The sequence below is a fragment of the Salvelinus sp. IW2-2015 genome, unplaced genomic scaffold (genome assembly GCF_002910315.2).
Source record: "Salvelinus sp. IW2-2015 unplaced genomic scaffold, ASM291031v2 Un_scaffold3337, whole genome shotgun sequence".
Classification (NCBI taxonomy): Eukaryota; Metazoa; Chordata; class Actinopteri; order Salmoniformes; family Salmonidae; genus Salvelinus; species Salvelinus sp. IW2-2015.
The window spans coordinates 33,334-53,340 of NW_019944621.1; the positions used below are offsets into that span (position 1 = coordinate 33,334).

The 20,007-nt window shown below is 48.3% G+C and overlaps 1 protein-coding gene across 1 annotated transcript; it reads left to right on the plus strand.

Annotated features, from left to right (window-relative positions):
• The first annotated feature begins 935 nt into the window (after positions 1–935).
• On the plus strand, positions 936–15,945 carry LOC112075682 (protein Jade-3). Its single transcript, XM_070441014.1, has 6 exons — positions 936–1,038; positions 2,960–3,042; positions 3,523–3,681; positions 7,065–7,310; positions 11,969–12,181; positions 15,786–15,945. The coding sequence occupies exons 1-4, from the start codon at positions 936–938 to the stop codon at positions 7,185–7,187; spliced, it is 468 nt and encodes a 155-aa protein (XP_070297115.1). The 3' UTR covers positions 7,188–7,310; positions 11,969–12,181; positions 15,786–15,945.
• The last annotated feature ends 4,062 nt before the right edge of the window (positions 15,946–20,007 follow it).

The following is a 20,007-nucleotide window of genomic DNA, read 5'->3' on the forward strand; positions in this document are numbered from 1 at the left end:
CGCAGAGTCTCTGCCTCCCCCCCCCCCCCAGATTAGGGGGATGGTGAGTTCTAGGCAGCACGACTCACACACTCAATCGCTGGTTAACACTTGTTTTCTGCCAAAAGATAGAATTTTGTAGATAACATGAGCCCAGCGTTTCTCTTGGAAAAGGTGTTAGCTGTGGGGAAAAGTTAGCTTGAGCGTTGAGGGTCCCCCTGTTTTGGGGTGTTCCTAGGAAACCCCCCCCCTCCCAAAAAATCATATGTTTAAGTATTGAAAAGCTTGTGTTCTTGTGCTGACTTTTTAAAAGAACAAACCAAAAATAACATCTAAAATATAATTCAACAACCCAGAAATGGCTCCATAAACATTGTTGGTAAAATGATTAACAGTATACAGGGATGTCATCTAAGGTTGAGGTGCTTAAAAAACACAAGAGACCTTTCTGAAATAAAAATGGTTATATTTTGCCAAAATTAAGAGGATACCATTTGAGCTGAGACATCAATTAAAGCCACTAATTCATGTTCAATGCAACAAAGGAGGCAATTGGAAAATCTCTTTTAGGTTCTGACCAAAAGCCTAGTTCTGACATAGTTTACAAGCCGTTTGTCAGAGCACATTATTTTTTCTGGGCTTTAAGAAAAAAGAGTCAAATTTCGTACCACCCTGCATCTTGATTTGTACCCCTGTATCTTGTGATCTTGTACCCCCTGCAAATCTTGATTTGTACCCCCCCTGCATCTGATTGTACCCTGTCAATTCTTGATTTGTACCCCTGCAGCTTGATTTGGTAACCCCCTTGCATCTTGATTTGTAGCCCCTTACAGCTTCAATATAAGGAAAAACGGTAATGACGAGCGAGTGCTATGTTTTTTTGTTTAGATATAAAAGGGGGTAATGATGACTGTTATTTGGATAGGATGGAAGTTCTTTAGTCTCCCGTATGGGCCATGGCGTCTCTTGCTCAGCTTTCTCATCCTCTCCCACCTGTAGGAATACGTCAGGATGAAACGGATCAGTATGCAAGCAGCAGTGACAGTTCTGACAATGAGAGTGAGTTCACTTTATCCATTAACTTCATGACCTAAAACGACATGTGGTTGTTTTTAATTTTTTTATACCTTGTTGTCTTCGGAAAGTATTAAGACCACCTTGACTTTTTCCACATTTTGTTACGTTACAGCCTTATTTCTAAAATGCTGAGGAAATGTTATTCAATACCAATCTACACACATTACCCCAATAATAAAAAAAGATAACCAACTTTTGGGACATTTTGAATTGGACTCCAGCTGGGTGTAAATTGATTGGACCTGATTTGGAAAGGTACACACCTGTCTATATAAGGTCTCCACAGTTGACAGTGCATGTCAGAGCAAAAACCAAGCCGTGAGGTCGAAGGAATTGTCTCGTGATAGAGAGCTCCGAGACAGGATTGTGTTCGAGGCACAGATCTGGGGAAGGGGTACCAAAACATTTCTGCGCAGCATTGAAGTCCTCAAGAACACAGGCGCCTCCAAATGGAAGTAGTTTAGGAACCACCAAGCTCTGCCTAGAGCTGGCCACTCCGGCCAAGACTGAGCAATCGGGGAGAAGGGCCTTGGAGTCAGGTAGGTGAACAAAAACACCAATGGTTACTCTGGAGCGTGTCAAAGGTCCTCTGTGGAGATGGGAGAAACTTCCAGAAAGGAGACAACCATCTCTGCAGCACTCCACCAATCAGGCTTTATGGTAGAGTGGCCAGACGAGAAGCCACTCCTCAGTAAAAGGCAATTGACAGCCGCTTAGGAGTTTACCAAAAGGCACCTTAAAGACTCAGATCCTGAGAAGCAAGATTCTCTGGTTTGATGAAACCAAGATTGAACTCTTTGGCCTGAATGGCCAAGCATCACATCTGGAGGAAACCTGGCACCATCCCTACGATGAAGCATGGTGGTGCAGCATCATGCTGTGGGATGTTTTCAGCGGCAGGACTGGGAGACTAATCAGGATCGAGGGAAAGAGGAACGGAGCATTGTACAGAGAGATCCATTGATGAAAAACTGGCTCAGAGTACCCAGACCTCAGACTGGGCGAGAAAGGTCCACTTCCACACAGGAACGACCCTAAAGCACACATACAAGACAATGCAGGAGTGGCTTCGGGACAAGTCTCTGAATGTCCTTGAGGTGGCCCATCCAGAGCCCGGATTTGAACCCGATCGAACATCTCTTAGAGACCTGAAAATAGCTGTGCAGCAACGCTCCCCATCCAACCTGAAGAAGATTGAGAGGATCTGCAGAGAAGAATGGGAGAAACAGCCAAGCTGTGGGAAGCTGGTAGCATCATACCACTAGAGACCGAGGTTGTAATCACTGCCAAAGGTGCTTCAACAAAGTACTGAGTAAAGAACCTGAATACTTAAATAAATATGATAATTCTGTTTATTTTATTTGATAAATTAGCAACAATTCCTAAAAACCTGTTATTGTTTTGTCATTTTGGGGTATTGTGTGTAGATTGATGAGGGGGGACAAATCCATATCAGAATATGGCTGTAATGTAACAAAATCTGGGGAAAAGTCAAGGGGTCTGAATACTTTCCGAAGTGTTTGTTGTATATTTTGCATTTTCATCTTGACAAAAGAAACAGGTCAGGCATGTACCAGGGTTGGCTCAATCTGAAACGAAGCCAGTCAATTCAGGAAGTTTTAAAACCTGTACCAGGGTTGGCTCAATCTGAAACGAAGCGAGTCAATTCAGGAAGTTTTAAAACCTGGACCAGGGTTGGCTCAATCTGAAACGAAGCCAGTCAATTCAGGAAGTTTTAAAATAAAATAGCTACTACATTTCAGTTTATTGAAAATAAAGGATTTTTTTCCCCCGATTGAATTGTAATTTTAGTTTACTTCCTGAATTGACTGCCTTCAATTAGAATTGAGCCCAACCCTGGCGTGTGCGCCCTGTTCCTCTCTCAAACTCCCGTTTACTTCAGGTCCGTCCACCTCCTTCTGCTCTTCCAACAAGCATGGAAGCAAACCTGGAACCCCTGCTCCCATGCCCAAGAAACCAGCAGAGGTACAGTATGAGAAGGACACTGTTTCCTGTCTATGGGCTGGTTATCTCTCAGCTTGTTCCCTCATGACAACTCCATAGGGCTCTGGTCAATAGTAGTGCACTGTTTAGGTAATAGGGGACCATTTTGGCCCCTCTCCTCCCTCACTAGGGTAGAATCTCTGTCAGCCTGTTGATACCCTCTGTCCTCCCTCACTAGGGTAGAATGTCTCTGTCAGCCTGTTGATACCCCCTCTCCTCCCTCACTAGGGTAGAATGTCTCTGTCAGCCTGTTGATACCCTCTCTCATCCCTCACTAGGGTAGAATGTCTCTGTCAGCCTGTTGATACCCTCTCTCCTCCCTCACTAGGGTAGAATGTCTCTGTCAGCCTGTTGATACCCTCTCTCCCCCCTCAGCCTGTTGATACCCTCTCTCCTCCCTCAGCCTGTTGATACCCTCTCTCCTCCCTCAGCCTGTTGATACCCTCTCTCCTCTCTCTCTAGGTGTTCAGGAAAGACCTGATCAGCGCCATGAAGCTGCCAGACTCTCACCATGTCTCCCCTGAAGACTATTACTTGCTGGGGAGACACCTGGAGACAGGAGTGGGAGAAGGGGTGCAAGGTGCCGGCCTTCCCCGAAACCATCCCACGCGCCTCCATCAGGTAACCCTCCATCGGGGTAACCCTCCCACGCCGCCTCCGTCGGGTAACCCTCCATCGGGTAACCCTCCCACGCGCCCTCCGTCGGGTAACCCTCCATCGGGTAACCCTCCCACGCGCCTCCGTCGGGTAACCCTCCCACGCCGCCTCCGTCGGGTAACCCTCCCACGCCGCCTCCGTCGGGTAACCCTCCCACGCCGCCTCCATCGAGTAACCCTCCCACGCCGCCTCCGTCGGGTAACCCTCCCACGCGCCTCCGTCGAGTAACCCTCCCACGCGCCTCCGTCGGGTAACCCTCCCACGCGCCTCCGTCGAGTAAACCTCCCACGCGCCTCCGTCGTGTAACCCTCCCACGCCGCCTCCGTCGGGTAACCCTCCCACGCCGCCTCCGTCGGGTAACCCTCCCACGCCGCCTCGCTCGGGGAACCCTCCCGCCGCCTCCGTCGGGAACCCTCCCACGCCGCCTCCGTCGGGTAACCCTCCCACGCCGCCTCCGTCGGGTAACCCTCCCACGCCGCTCCGTCGGGTAACCCTCCCACGCCGCCTCCGTCGAGTAACCCTCCCACGCCGCCTCCGTCGGGTAACCCTCCCACCGCCTCCTTCGGGTAACCCTCCATCAGGTAACCCTCCCACGCGCCTCCGTCGGGTAACCCTCCCACGCGCCTCCATCGGGTAACCCTCCGTCGGGTAACCCTCCCACGCGCCTCCATCGGGTAACCCTCCATCAGGTAACCCTCCCACGCGGCCTCCATCGGGTAACCCTCCCACGCCCCTCCGTGGGTAACCCTCCATCGGGGTAACCCTCCCACGCGCCATCCATCTAACATAGACACTACAAAATGTTTCCCTTTGTGGTGCAGTAAGTAGCAGCACCAAAATCCACATTGTAAAAAATACAATCAAAAGGTCTCTAAACCAGGAGTGTGTGTGGTGGTTATTTTCTTCTCCAGTGTGAGAGAGGAATTGGCCCATATGTATAGGGCTACATAGGGCTACAGCCATTAAAAGGGAACAGTTTGTAGAGTATGGGGAAATTATTAGAATAAGGTGAGGACAACCGTTCCCCTGACTCAAGACTGAATCTATAAGATTAAAACATGTCAAGGGTTTCAGTGAGAGGACTGACTGGTGTCTCCAAGTGACCACTCCTCTCCAGACTGGTGTCTCCAAGTGACCACTCCCTCTCCAGACTGGTGTCTCCAAGTGACCACTCCTTCTCCAGACTGGTGTCTCCAAGTGACCACTCCTCTCCAGACTGGTGTCTCCAAGTGACACTCTAGACTGCCGTGTCTCCAAGTGACACTCCTCCAGACTGGTGTCTCCAAGTGACCACTCCTCTCCAGACTGGTGTCTCCAAGTGGCCACTCCTCTCCAGACTGGTGTCTCCAAGTGGCCACTCCTCTGCAGACTGGTGTTCCAAGTGGCCACTCCTCTCCAGACTGGTGTCTCCAAGTGGCCACTCCTCTCCAGACTGGTGTCTCCAAGTGGCCCCACCTCTCCAGACTGGTGTCTCCAAGTGGCCCCACCTCTCCAAAGTGTGCACAGTTCCTAAGTAATTTCGATGCACTTTTATGATAAAAAAAAATAGTCTTCAGCTATAAAGTATTTTTTTTTCTGTGCCTTTGAGGAACTAGAGTAAGCACACTTTAGTGGTTTGGAACACAGCCTTGCAGCCCTGCCTGTTTGGTTTGGAACAGCCCTGCCTGTTTGGTTTGAACAGCCCTGCCTGTTGGTTTGGAACACAGCCCTGCATCCCTGCCTGTTTGGTTTGGAACACGGCCCTGCATCCCTGCCTGTTTTGTTTGGAACACAGCCCTGCATCCCTGCCTGTTTGGTTTGGAACACAGCCCTGTATCCCTGCCTGTTTGGTTTGGAACACAGCCCTGCATCCCTGCCTGTTTGGTTTGGAACACAGCCCTGCATCCCTGCCTGTTTGGTTTGGAACATAGCCCTGCATCCCCTGCCTGTTTGGGTTTGGAACACGGCCCTGCATCCCTGCCCTGTTTGGTTTGGAACACAGCCCTGCATCCCTGCCTGTTTGGTTTGGAACACAGCCCTGCATCCCTGCCTGTTTGGTTTGGAACACAGCCCTGCATTCCTGCCTGTTTTGGTTTGAAACACACCTGCATTCCTGCCTTTTGGTTTGGAACACAGCCCTCCATCCCTGCCTGTTTGGTTTGGAACACAGCCCTGCATCCCTGCCTGTTTGGTTTGGAACACAGCCCTGCATTCCTGCCTGTTTGGTTTGGAACACAGCCCTGCATTCCCTGCCTGTTTGGTTTGGAACACAGCCCTCCATCCCTGCCTGTTTGGTTTGGAACACAGCCCTGCATTCCTGCCTGTTTGGTTTGGAACACAGCCCTCCATCCCTGCCTGTTTGGTTTGGAACACAGCCCTCCATCCCTGCCTGTTTGGTTTGGAACACGGCCCTGCATTCCTGCCAACACAGAACTACTGTTTACACAATCCACAAATTGTCTACTATTAAATCGCAATCTGGGTCATGTTGAGCATATTTGAAAGCTTGTTCTATTGCCAACATGACAAGCTAAATTGTGAAAGCCTAACACTGTAAGATAGTATTTCATTAAGGCAATACAGAGAAGTAGGTTGTGATTTTGGTGTGCATAGGAATGCACGCGTGACTCTATTCCGATGTGTGGTCAGTGCCAAATGTTCTTCACAATACACACAGGCTCATTCTGTTCAGGACAAGGTCCGGGTACGATGCCGTGTCATCCTGTTTAGGACAAACCAGGGTACGACGTCGTCCTGTTTAGGACAAACCAGGGTACGACGTCGTCCTGTTTAGGACAAACCAGGGTACGACGCCGTGTCACCTGTTTAGGACATCAAACATAGTGATCATAAACGTTGACACTGCATATGACATGAGTTTTATTATGTTTGGCTTGCTTGTATGACATCAAAGCGGTATTATTATAATCCTCAACGTCTCATCTTTCAAAATACGTAGAGTCCTCGTAATTTACAGCAATTCCCTCACTCAGACAAAGTGTGGCAAAAGTTGCCCAATTACCAGGAGGGGATGGGATGACAAGTTCAGAACAGCTGTCAGCCAAAACCCATACAGCGCTGTGAAGCACAGAGCCTGAGCTCTGACGTCATGAGTATAGCGTGTTACTGTACAGCCAAAACCCAGACAGTGCTGTGAAGCACAGAGCCTGAGATCTGATGTCATGTATAGCATGTTACTGTACAGCCACTACGTTCCAATTTAGGTGCTTCTCAGTGTCCAGGTCTGCCATACTCAACCTGTATATGGGTATGACTGTAGAGGGTTACTGGTTCTCTGTTTGTCTGGGTACTGGACGACTTCCCAATCTGCCAGTGATTCCTACACTTGTTTGTATTTGTGTCTGTAGGAACGTAGCGGAGAAGCCCAAGGAGACGTGTTCACCCTACAGAAGAGGTATATCCAGTGCTGGACCTCTACGGAGACGGATACGTTAACATCAAGGAGCTGGCTGAGGCCATGTGCCTTATGACCTGGATAACATGGACCTCTACTGGCTGCAGGCACTCAACGCTGAGCTGGAACACATGGGTAAGGACTCAACGCTGAGCTGGGACACGTGGGTAAGACTCAACGCTGAGCTGGGACACATGTGGTAAGGACTCAGCGCTGAGCTGGGACACATGGGTAAGGACTCAGCGCTGAGCTGGACACATGGGTAAGGACTCAACGCTGAGCTGGGACACATGGGTAAGGACTCAACGCTGAGCTGGGACACATGGGTAAGGACTCAACGCTGAGCTGGGACACATGGGTAAGGACTCAACGCTGAGCTGGGACACATGGGTAAGGACTCAACGCTGAGCTGCGGACACATGGGTAAGGACTCAACGCTGAGCTGGGACACATGGGTAAGGACTCAACGGTGAGCTGGGACACGTGGGTAAGGACTCAGCGCGCGCTGGGAACACGGGGTAAGGACTCAGCGCTGAGCTGGGACACGTGGGATAAGGACTCAACGCTGAGCTGGGACACATGGGTAAGGACTCAACGCTGAGCTGGGACACATGGGTAAGGACTCAACGCTGAGCTGGGACACGTGGATAAGGACTCAACGCTGAGCTGGGACACATGGGTAAGGACTCAACGCTGAGCTGGGACACGTGGTAAGGACTCAGCGCTGCGCTGGGACACATGGGTAAGGACTCAGCGCTGAGCTGGGACACATGGATAAGGTTCGGTTTTGCTCCTTGCATGCTAGGCGACGCAAGTCTGTGTTCGCATACTCCCTTAAAAGACCTTCTCTTGAAAAACAAGAAAAAAAGTGGGAATATTAGTGTTTGTCCCTCTTGAGTAGCAACAACACAAGCCAATATACACCTCCTCAATAGTCCAGATGAAGCTAAGATGAAGACATCTGTACTGAAGACGTCTGTACTGAGGACGTCTGTACTGAGGACGTCCTGTACTGAGGACGTCTGTACTGAGGACGTCTGTACTGAGGACGTCTGTACTGAGGACGTCTGTACTTGAGACGTCTGTACTGAGGACGTCTGTACTGAGGACGTCTGTACTGAACTTTTTTGCGGAGGAGGTCATATCATTCTATTTTACATTAAAGATATCTGGTCCAGTATCTGGTCCAGTATTTGGTCCAGTATTTGGTCCAGTATCTGGTCCAGTATCTGGTCCAGTATCTGGCGTGCAGTATCTGGTCCAGTATCTGGTCCAGTATTTGGTCCAGTATTGGTCCAGTATCTGGTCCAGTATCTGGTCCAGTATCTCGTTCAGTATCTGGTCCAGTATCTGGTCCAGTATTTTGGTCCAGTATCTGGTCCAGTATCTGGTCCAGTATCTGGTCCAGTATCTGCGTCCAGTATCTGGTCCATATCTGGTCCCAGTATCTGGTCCAGTATCTGGTCCAGTATCTTGTCCAGTATTTGGTCCAGTATCTGGTCCAGTATCTGGTCCAGTATTTCTCAAGTGAAAACTAGTAGTTGAATGACGACAAACAACCAATTGAAGAATCCCATCCTCCTGGGGGACAGGCTTCACACCTCCACCTTCCGGGGACATGCTTCACACCTCCGCCTTCCGGGGGACATGCTTCACACCTCCGCCTTCCGGGGGACAGGCTTCGCGCCTCCGCCTTCCGGGGGACAGGCTTCGCGCCTCCGCCTTCCGGGGGACAGGCTTCGCGCCTCCACCTTCCGGGGGACATGCTTCACACCTCCGCCTTCCGGGGACAGGCTTCACACCTCCGCTTTCCGGGGGACAGGCTTCGCGCCTCCGCCTTCCGGGGACAGGCTTCACACCTCCACCTTCCGGGGGACATGCTTCACACCTCCGCCTTCCGGGGGACAGGCTTCACACCTCCGCCTTCCGGGGGACAGGCTTCGCGCCTCCGCCTTCCGGGGGACAGGCTTCGCGCCTCCGCCTTCCGGGACAGGCTTCGCGCCTCCGCCTTCCGGGGGACATGCTTCACGCCTCCGCCTTCCGGGGGACATGCTTCGCACCTCCGCCTTCCGGGGACAGGTTCGCACCTCCGCCTTCCGGGGGGACAGGCTTCGCGCCTCCGCCTTCCGGGGGACAGGCTTCGCGCCTCCGCCTTCCGGGGGACAGGCTTCGCGGCCTCCGCCTTCCGGGGACAGGCTTCGCGCCTCCGCCTTCCGGGGGACAGGCTTCGCGCCTCCGCCTTCCGGGGGACAGGCTTCGCGCCTCCGCCTTCCGGGGGACAGGCTTCGCCGCCTCCGCCTTCCGGGGGACAGGCTTGAGTAAGGCTCTGCCCAGATTGGCTTATCTTGATCACGGTAAGGAGTGGTTATTTGGAGTACAAGGTGATTTGTACATCAATGATTCAGAGCCCTGCTCAGGCCCATGTTCTGCTCGGTATCTTATGAGGCTTAGTGGGAGAACAGAGGAATGTGCCTATGGGCAGCTGGAGCTCTACCAACGTTGTCCTCACTGTCCTCAACGTTGTCCTCACTGTCCTCAACGTTGTCCTCACTGTCGTTGTGTGTTCTGTCTCTTACAGGAGGGTCCCGGAGACGAGCCAACTTATTCTGTCTCTGTGTCTAACTGTTATTCTGTCTGTGTCTAACTGTTATTCTGTCTCTGTGTCTAACTGTTATTCTGTGTTCTGTGTCTAACTGTTATTCTGTCTCTGTGTCTAACTGTTATTCTGTCTCTGTGTCAACTGTTATTCTGTCTCTGTGTCTAACTGTTATTCTTGTCTCTGTGTCTAACTGTTATTCGTGTCTCTGTGTCTAACTGTTATTCTGTCTCTGTGTCTAACTGTTATCTTGTCTCTGTGTCTAACTGTTATTCTGTCTCTGTGTCTAACTTATTCTGTCTCTGTGTCTAACTGTTATTCTGTGTCTCTGTGTCTAACTGTTATTCTGTCTCTGTGTCTAACTGTTATTTCTGTCTCTGTGTCTAACTGTTATTCTTGTGCTGTGTCTAACTGTTATTCTTGTCTCTGTGTCTAACTGTTATTCTGTCCTCTGTGTCTAACTGTTATTCTGTCTCTGTGTCTAACTGTTATTCTGTCTCTGTGTCTAACTGTTATTTCTGTGTCTCTGTGTCTAACTGTTATTCTGTGTCTCTGTGTCTAACTGTTATTCTGTCCTCTGTGTCTAACTCGTTTATTCTGTCTCTGTGTCTAACTGTTATTCTGTCTCTGTGTCTAACTTGTATTCTGTTGTCTCTGTGTCTAACTGTTATTCTGGTCTCTGTGTCTAACTGTTATTCTGGTCTCTCTGTGTCTAACTGTTATTCTGTCTCTCTTGTGTCTAACTTTTATTCTTCTCTGTGTCTAACTGTTATTCTGTTCTCTCTTGTGTCTAACTGTTATTCTGTCTCTCTGTGTCTAACTGTTATTCTGTCTCTGTGTCTAACTGTTATTCTGTCTCTCTGTGTCTAACTGTTATTCTGTCTCTGTTCTAACTGTTTCTGTCTCTGTGTCTAACTGTTTATTCTGTCTCTGTGTGTCTAACTGTTATTCTGTCTCTGTGTCTAACTGTTATTCTGTCTCTGTGTCTAACTGTTATTTGTCTCGTGTTACTTCTGTCTCTGTGTCTAACTGTTATTCTGCTCTCTGTGTCTAACTGTTATTCTGTCTCTCTGTGTCTAACTGTTATTCTGTCTCTCTGTGTCTAACTGTTATTCTGTCTCTCTGTGTCTAACTGTTATTCTGTCTCTCTGTGTCTAACTGTTATTCTGTCTCTCTGTGTCTAACTTTATTCTGTCTCTCTGTGTCTTCTAACTGTTATTCTGTCTCTCTTGTGTCAACTGTTATTCTGTCTCTGTGTCTAACTGTTATTCTGTGTCTCTGTGTCTAACTGTTATTTGTCTCTGTGTCTAACTGTTATTCGTTCTCTGGTGCTAACTGTTATTCTGTGCTCTGTGTTCTAACTGTTATCTGTGTCTCTGTGTCTAACTGTTTATTCTGTCTCTGTGTCTAACTGTTATTCTGTGTCTCTGTGTCTAACTGTTATTCGTGTCTCTGTTCTAACTGTTATTCTGTCTCTGTGTCTAACTTGTATTCTGTCTCTGTGTCTAACTGTTATTCTGTGTCTCTGTGTCTAACTGTATTCTGTGTCTCTGTGTCTAACTGTTATTCTCTGTGTCTCTGTGTCTAACTGTTATTCGTGTCTCTGTGTCTAACTGTTATTCTGTCTTCTGTGTCTAACTGTTATTCTGTCTCTCTGTGTCTAACTGTTATTCTGTCTCTCTGTGTCTAACTGTTATTCTGTCTCTCTGTGTCTAACTGTTATTCTGTCTCTCTGTGTCTAACTGTTATTCTGTCTCTCTGTGTCTAACTGTTATTCTGTCTCTCTGTGTCTAACTGTTATTCTGTCTCTCTGTGTCTAACTGTTATTCTGTTCTCTGTGTCTAACTGTTATCTGTGTCTCTGTGTCTAACTGTTATTCTTTGTCTCTGTGTCTAACTGTTATTCTGTGTCTCTGTGTCTAACTGTTATTTCTTGTTCTGCTTGTCTAACTGTTATTCGTCCTCTGTGTCTAACTGTTATTTCTGGTCTCTGCTGGTCTAACTGTTATTCTGTCTCTCTGTGTCTAACGTTATTCTGTCTCTCTGTGTTCTAACTGTTATTCTGTCTCTCTGTGTAACTGTTATTCTGTCCTCGCTGGTCTAACTGTTATTCTGTCTCTCTGTGTCTAACTGTTATTTCTGCTCTCTGTGTTCTAACTGTTATTCTGTCTCTCTGTGTCTAACTTATCTGTTCTCTGTGTCTAACTGTTATTCTGTCTCTGTGTCTAACTGTTATCTGTGTCTGTGTTACGTCATCCCCAGGGGAGGGCCTGTAGACGAGCTGACAATGGAGCGCACCATGGAGGCGTTGGAGCGTCATTGCCATGACAACATGAACCACGCCATCGACACGGTAGAAGGGCTGGGCATCGAGTACGACGAGGACGTCATCTGTGACGTTGTGTCGCTCTCCCCGACAGCGAGGAGGGCAACGACATGGTCTTCTGTGACAAATGTAACATCTGTGTTCACCAGGTAGGAACCTGATAACTGTAGAATGTACTACTAATGATAAACTGGGTGGTCCCTGCCCTGAATGCTGATTGGCTGACAGCCGTGTAACATCTGTGTTCACCAGGTAGGAACCTGATAACTGTAGAATGTACTACTAATGATAAACTGGGTTGCGGGCCCTGCCCTGAATGCTGATTGGCTGACAGCCGTGGTATATCAGACCGTATACCACAGGTATGACAAAAGTTATTTTTACTGCTCTAACTATGTTGGTAAGCAGTTTATAATAGCAATAAGGCACCTCGGGGGTTTGTGGTGGTTATGGCCAATATACCACAGCTAAGGGATGTATCCACGTTGCTTTGTGCATAAGAACAGCCCTTAGCCGTGGTATATTGGGCATATACCACACCTCATTGGGCCTTATTGCTTAAATATACACTGAGCAGTGGAGGCTCCTCAGCAGAGGAAGGGGAGGACCATCCTRCTTAGTGWATTTCATAAGWAATMTTTAGATAAAACTATACWAAATATATTCACGTCACCACYTAATTGATTTAAAGCACACTGTTTTMCAATAGTCTACAGTAGCATCAACAGCACTCTGTAGGGTAGCACCATGGTGTAGCCGGAGGACAGCTAGCTTCCGTCCTCCTCTGGGTACATTGACTTCAATACAAACCTAGGAGGCTCATGGTTCTCACCCCCCTCCATAGACTTACACAGTAATTATGACAACTTCCGGAGGATGTCCTCCAGCCTATCAGAGCTCTTGCAGCATGAACTGACATGTTGTCCACCCAATCAAAGGATGAATCTAGTACTGAAAGCATAAGCTACAGCTAGCTAGCACTGCAGTGCATAAAATGTGGTGAGTAGTTGACTCAAAGAGAGAGGAAGACAATAGTTGAACCGTTTTGAACAAATACATTTCTTCAAAAAGCTTTTGTTTTTACAAATGTATTGCCTCCGGGGCCCGCTGGTGTAACTACTAAACTGCTTACTGACTGTACACTGTACTGCATGATTTTAGCGGGTTTTTTAACACATTCGTTCTATTAGTTATGTTGACTATGACGTTACTTTAGCTAATATGGTGACAACGATGTAGGCTGTGTGTAGCGGTTATGATATGAAAGTTTTTGGTAAGGTTTTTTTCGCCTGGTCACAGACAGCTGCTGTGTTGTACATTGAAGTCTACAAGCGAAGGGAAATGGTGAGAGGAGAGCGCGTGTAGGTCGAGAAGGAATACAACGTGGCTGCTATGAAAGGGAACTGTGTTTACGTGTGATCAGGGGTGTAGTCATTCTGCCTATTCTGTTGAAAAACGTTTCTTAAACGGAAGCAAACAAAATGGGGATAAACATACCTGAATTTGGCCTAGCTGTTGGAGTAATGCTTACTCCCTAGATCAGCTAGATGCAGGCAATAGTGTGTGCAAGGCGCTATTGAATGTGTGACTGTCTGACACCCTAGATTTGTCTCTCAATCTGTGTACACCTATATTGTAAACTTTCATTCATAGGCTAGGTTGTAGCAACCTCATGATGGGTAGAGTGATGTGAGTATCATGTAGTAGCCTAAACCTTTCACTTTTACATTGAACTGGGTGAATATGAATGACAGTAACCTAAACCTATCACTGTTACATTGAACTGGGTGAATGGAATATGAATGACAGTCATCCAACATGCTGTAATAGAAATAAGTCCCTGCTCATTAAAACAATACTGTTAATCGTCCTCCCTCGTGTTAATCGTCCTCCCTCGTGTTAAGTCCTCCCTCGTGTTAATAGTCCTCCCTCGTGTTAATAGTCCTCCCTCGTGTTAATAGTCCTCCCTCGTGTTAATAGTCCTCCCTCGTGTTAATAGTCCTCCCTCGTGTTAATCGTCCTCCCCTCGTGTTAATCGTCCTCCCTCGTGTTAATCGTCCCCCCTCGTGTTAATCGTCCTCGCTCATGTTAAACGTCTCCGACCGACACTGACAGTGAATTAAATATAAAGACAACATGCAACAATTTCAGAGATTTTACTGAGTTACAATTAAAATAATGAAATCAGTCAATTGAAATGGATTCATTAGATCCTAATCTATAGATTTCAGGTCAGGACCGGCCAGGTCAGGACCTAACATAAGGACAACTCAGAGTATGCTATTCTGTTCTTCTGAAATAAACTACATTTTCTTCATATCATGCTTCTTTAGACCTGTCTAAAATAAATCATGGATTTATTGTGAAGGTGTAGGCTTCACAAGTCGTACACGTCCAGAGCATCCCAAACATGCTCAATGGGTGACATGTCTGGTGAGTATGCAGGCCATGGAAGAACTAGGACATTTTCATCTTACAGGAATTGTGTCCAGATCCTTGAGACATGGGGCCGTGCATTATCATGCTGAAACATGAGGTGATGGCGGTGGATGAATGGCACAACAATGGGCCTCAGGATCCTGTCACTCGATCTCGTATCTCTGTGCATTCAAATTGGCATCAATAAAACGCAATTGTTTTCGTTGTCCGTAGCTTATGCCTGCCCATACCATAACCCCACCGCCACCATGGGGCACTCTGCTCACAACGTTGACATCAGCAAACCTCTCGCCCAGACCACGCCATACAAGCTGTCTGCCCGGTACAGTTGAAACCGGGATTCATCCGTGAAGAGCACACTTCTCCAGGGTGCCAGAGGCCATCGAAGGTTAGCATTTCCCCACTGAAGTCTGTTACAACGCTGAACTACAGTCAGATCAAGACCCTGGTGAGAACGACGAGCATGCATATGAGCTTCCCTGCGCTGGTTTCTGGCAGTGTGTGCTGAAATTCACAATTTCATCAGCTGTCCAGGTGGCTGGTCTCAGACGTTCCTGCAGGTGAAGAAGCTGGATGTGGATTGGTTGGCTTGGTTTACGTGGTCTGCGGTTGTGATGCCGGTTGGACATACTGCTAAGTTCTCTAAAATGACTTTGGAAGTGGCTTATGGTAGAGAAATTAACATTTTAATTCTCTGGCAACATCTCTGGTAGACATTCCTACAGTCAGCATGCCATTTGCACACTCCCTCAACTTGAGACATCTGTGGCATTGTGTTGTGAGACAAAACTTCACATTTTAGAGTGGCCTTTTATTGTCCTCAGCACAAGGTGCACCTGTGTAATGATCATTCTGTTTAATCAGTTTCTTGGTATGCTCAATAACAGGGATGTAAACACATTGTGCAGAAAATGAGAGCGAGAAGCTTTTTGTGCGTATGGAACATTTCTGGGATCTCTTATTTCAGCTTGGAACCAACACTTCACATGTTACGTTTATATTTTTGTTCAGTATAGATGAGTGTATCTAATAAACTGGCCACGGAGTATATTTAGTTTTGAGGAGGGCAACGTTATAGTCTTCCGTGACAAGGCAACATCTGTTTACCAGGTAGGAATCTATCTCTTCGTGTACTATGGCTGTTGAAGGGGCCATCTCCTGCCCAGGTGTGTTATGGTATAGTGAACTCTCTCCTGCCCAGGTGTGTTATGGTATAGTGAACTCTCTCGCTCCTGCCCAGGTGTGTTATGGTATAGTGAAGATACCATGTGTAGTATTAACTCTCTCCCTCTCTCCCTCCCCCACCCTGCCCAGGCGTGTTATGGTATAGTGAAGGTACCAGATGGTAACTGGCTGTGCAGGACGTGTGTCCTGGGCATCGACCCCCAGTGCCAGCTGTGCCCCATCAAGGGAGGGGCGATGAAGGCTACGAGGGCGGGCACCAAGTGGGCACACGTCAGCTGTGCCCTGTGGACTCCACATGAGTAAAGGACATATGACTATTCGAAATTATACACCCTTCCCTTAATAAATCAGCAAAAAAAGAAACGTCCTCTCATTGTCAACTGCGTTTATTTTCAGCAAACTTAACATGTTAAATATTTGTATGAACATAACAAGATTCAACAACTGAGACATGAATGAACAAGTTCCACAGACATGTGACTGACAGAAATGGAATAATGTGTCCCTGAATAAAGGGGGAGGGCAAAATCAAAAGTAACAGTCAGTATCTGGTGTGGCCACCAGCTGCATTAAGTACTACAGTGCATCTCCTCCTCATGGACTTCACCAGATTTGCCTGTTCTTGCAGAGAGATGTTACCCCACTCTTCCACCAAGGCACCTCCAAGTCCCCGCACATTTCTGGGGGGAATGGCCCTAGCCCTCACCCTCTGATCCAACAGGTCCCAGACGTGCTCAATGGGATTGAGCTTCCGAGTATATTACTCGCTAATGTTCAGTCTCTGGATAGTAAAGTAGACGAGCTCAGGGAGAGGATCTCCTTCTAGAGATGCATCAGGGACTGTAACATGCTCTGTTTCACGGAGTCATGGCTCTCTCCGGACATACTGTCCCATACAGCCAGCTGGGTTCTCAGTACATCGRGCAGACAGGAATAAAAGAACTCGCCAGGAAGAAGAAAGGCGGGGGATTATGTTTCATGACCGTATTACCTCCCAAGATAATTCTCTTTGGTTATAGTCACAGCAGTGTATATTCCCCCTCAAGCCGATACCATGAGGGCCCTCAAATAACTACCCTGGACTTTATGCAAACTCGAAACCATATATCCTGAAGCCGCATTTATTGTAGCTGGGGATTTTAACAAAGCAAATTTGAGGAAAAAGCTACCAAAGTTCTATCAACACACTGCCTGTAGTACTCGTGCATAAAAAACTCTCGATCATTGTTACTCCCCCTTCCTGGATGGTTACAAGGCCCTCCCTTCGGCAAATCAGATCACGACTCCATTCTGCTCCTCCCTTCCTATAGGCCGAAACTCAAACAGGACGTACCCGTGCTAAGGAATATTCAACGCTGGTCTGACCAATCAGAATCCATGCTTCAAGATTGTTTTGATCACGCGGACTGGGATATGTTCTGGGAAGGCTCTGAGAATAACATTGACAAATACACAGATACAGTGACTGAGTTCTTTGGGAAGTGTATAGGAGATGTTGTACCCACTGTGACTATTAAAACCTACCCAACCGAGAAACTGTGGATAGATGGCAGCATTTGCGCAAAACTGAAAGCGCGAACTACCTCATTTAACCACGGCAAGGTGACTGGGAATATGGTTGAATACAAAGTGTAGTTATTCCCTCCGTAAGGCAATCAAACAGGCAAAACGTCAGTACAGAGACAAGGTGGAGTCACAATTGAACGACTCAGTCATGAGACGTATGTGGCAGGGTCTACAGACAATCACGGAGAACAAAGGGGAACCCAGCCACCGTCTTGCTTCCGGACACGCTAAACACCTAAGCCAGCTTTGAGGATAACACAGTGCTACCGACGCGGCCCCAAGGACTGTGGGCTCTCCTTCGCCCGATATGAGTAAGACATTTGAGCGTGTTAACCCTCGCAAGACTGCCGGCCCAGACGGCATCCCTAGCCACATCCTCTGAGCATGCGCAGACCAGCTGGCTGGAGTGTTTACAGACATATTCAATCTCTCCCCATCCCAGTCTGAACTAAATTACTATTGTCCTGTAGCACTCACTTCCGTCATCATGAAGTGCTTTGAGAGGCTAGTTAAGGATCATATAACCTCCACCTTACCTGACACCCTAGACCCACTTCAATTTGCTTACCGCCCCAATAGGTCCACAGACGACGCAATCGCCATCGCTCTAGACAAGAGGAATACCTTTGTAAGAATGCAGTTCATTGACTATAGCTCAACATTCAACACCATAGTACCCTCCAAGCTCATCATCAAGCTGGAGGCCCTGGGTCTCAACCCCGCCCTGTGCAATTGGGTCCTGGACTTCCTGACGGGCCACACCGAGGTGGTGAAGGTAGGAAACAACACCACCTCTATGCCAATCAACACTGGGGCCCCACAAGGGTGCGTGCTCAGCCCCCTCCTGTACTCCCTGTTCACCTACGTCCGCAACCGTAGGGCTCTCCAGACGGTGGTGCGGTCTGCCCAACGCATCCCTACAGCACCCGATGTCACAGGAAGGCCAAAAAGTTCAAGGACAACCACCCGAGCCACTGCCTGTTCCCCCTTGCCATCATCCAGAAGGCGAGGTTAGTACAGCTGCATCAAAGCTGGGACCGAGAGACTGAAAAACAGCTTCTATCGCAAGTTCATCAGACTGTTAAATAGCCATCACTAGCCAGCTACCACTGGTTACTCAAACCTGCATATTAGTCTCTGCTGCCCTATATANGAATACAAAGTGTAGTTATTCCCTCCGTAAGGCAATCAAACAGGCAAAACGTCAGTACAGAGACAAGGTGGAGTCACAATTGAACGACTCAGTCACGAGACTTATATGGCAGGGTCTACAGACAATCACGGAGAACAAAGGGGAACCCAGCCACGTCGCAGACACCGTCTTGCTTCCGGACACGCTAAACACCTAAGCCAGCTTTGAGGATAACACAGTGCTACCGACGTGGCACGCTACCAAGGACTGTGGGCTCTCCTTCTCCGTGGCCGACGTGAGTAAGACATTTGAGCGTGTTAACCCTCGCAAGACTGCCGGCCCAGACGGCATCCCTAGCCACGTTCTCAGAGCATGCGCAGACCAGCTGGCTGGTGTGTTTATGGACATATTCAATCGCTCCCTATCCCAGTCTGCTGTCCCCACTTTCTTCAAGATGTCCACCATTGTTCCTGCACCCAAGAAAGCAAAGGTAACTGAACTAAATGACTACCGCCCCGTAGCACTCACTTCTGTCATCATGAAGTACTTTGAGAGACTAGTCAAGGATCATATCACCTCTACCTTGCCTGACACCCTAGACCCACTTCAATTTGCTTACCGACCCAATAGATCCACAGACGACGCAATCGCCATCGCTCTAGACAAGAGGGATACCTATGTAAGAATTCTGTTCATTGACTACAGCTCAGCATTTAACACCATTGTACCCTCCAAGCTCATCATCAAGCTGGAGGCCCTGGGTCTCGACCCCGCCCTGTGCAACTGGGTCCTGAACTTCCTGACGGGCCGCACCCAGGTGGTGAAGGAATGAAACAACACCACCTCTACGCCAATCAACACTGGGGCCCCACAAGGGTGCGTGCTCAGCCCCCTCCTGTACTCCCTGTTCACCCATGACTGCATGGCTACGCACGCCTCCAACTAAATCACTAAGTTTGCAGACGACACAACAGTAGTAGGACTGATTACCAACAATAACGAGACGCCCTCACCTCCTCCCTGTAGGCTCTTGGAAAAGTGGTGTCAGGAAAATAACCTCTCAACGTCAACAAAACAAAGGAGATGATCGTGGACTTCAGGGAACAGCAGAGGGACCACGCCCCTATCCACATCGACGGGACAGCAGTGGAGAAGGTGGAAAGTTTTAAGTTCCTCGGCGTACACATCACTGACGATCTGAAATGGTCTACCCACACAGACAGCGTTGTGAAGGCGCAGCAGCGCCTCTTCAACCTCAGGAGGCTGAAGAAATTCAGCATGGCCCAAAGACCCTCACAAACTTTTACATATGCACAATTGAGAGCATCCTGTCAGGCTGTATCACCGCCCGGTACGGCAACTGCACCGTCCACAACCGTAGGGCTCTCCAGACGGTGGTGCGGTCTGCCCAACGCATCCCGACAGCACCCGATGTCACAGGAAGGCCAAAAAGTTCAAGGACAACCACCCGAGCCACTGCCTGTTCACCCTGCTATCATCCAGAAGGCGAGGTTAGTACAGCTGCATCAAAGCTGGGACCGAGAGACTGAAAAACAGTTTCTATCGCAAGTTCATCAGACTGTTAAATAGCCATCACTAGCCAGCTACCACTGGTTACTCAAACCTGCATATTAGTCTCTGCTGCCCTATATA

What these genes read in the sequence shown, in the direction of transcription:
- LOC112075682 (XM_070441014.1), top strand. Translation starts at nt 936, where the DNA reads ATGGCGTCTCTTGCTCAGCTTTCTCATCCTCTCCCACCTGTAGGAATA. An exon ending in TGACAGTTCTGACAATGAGA is followed by an intron (nt 1,039 to 2,959) that starts GTGAGTTCACTT and finishes CGTTTACTTCAG; the next exon opens with GTCCGTCCACCTCCTTCTGC. An exon ending in TGCCCAAGAAACCAGCAGAG is followed by an intron (nt 3,043 to 3,522) that starts GTACAGTATGAG and finishes CTCTCTCTCTAG; the next exon opens with GTGTTCAGGAAAGACCTGAT.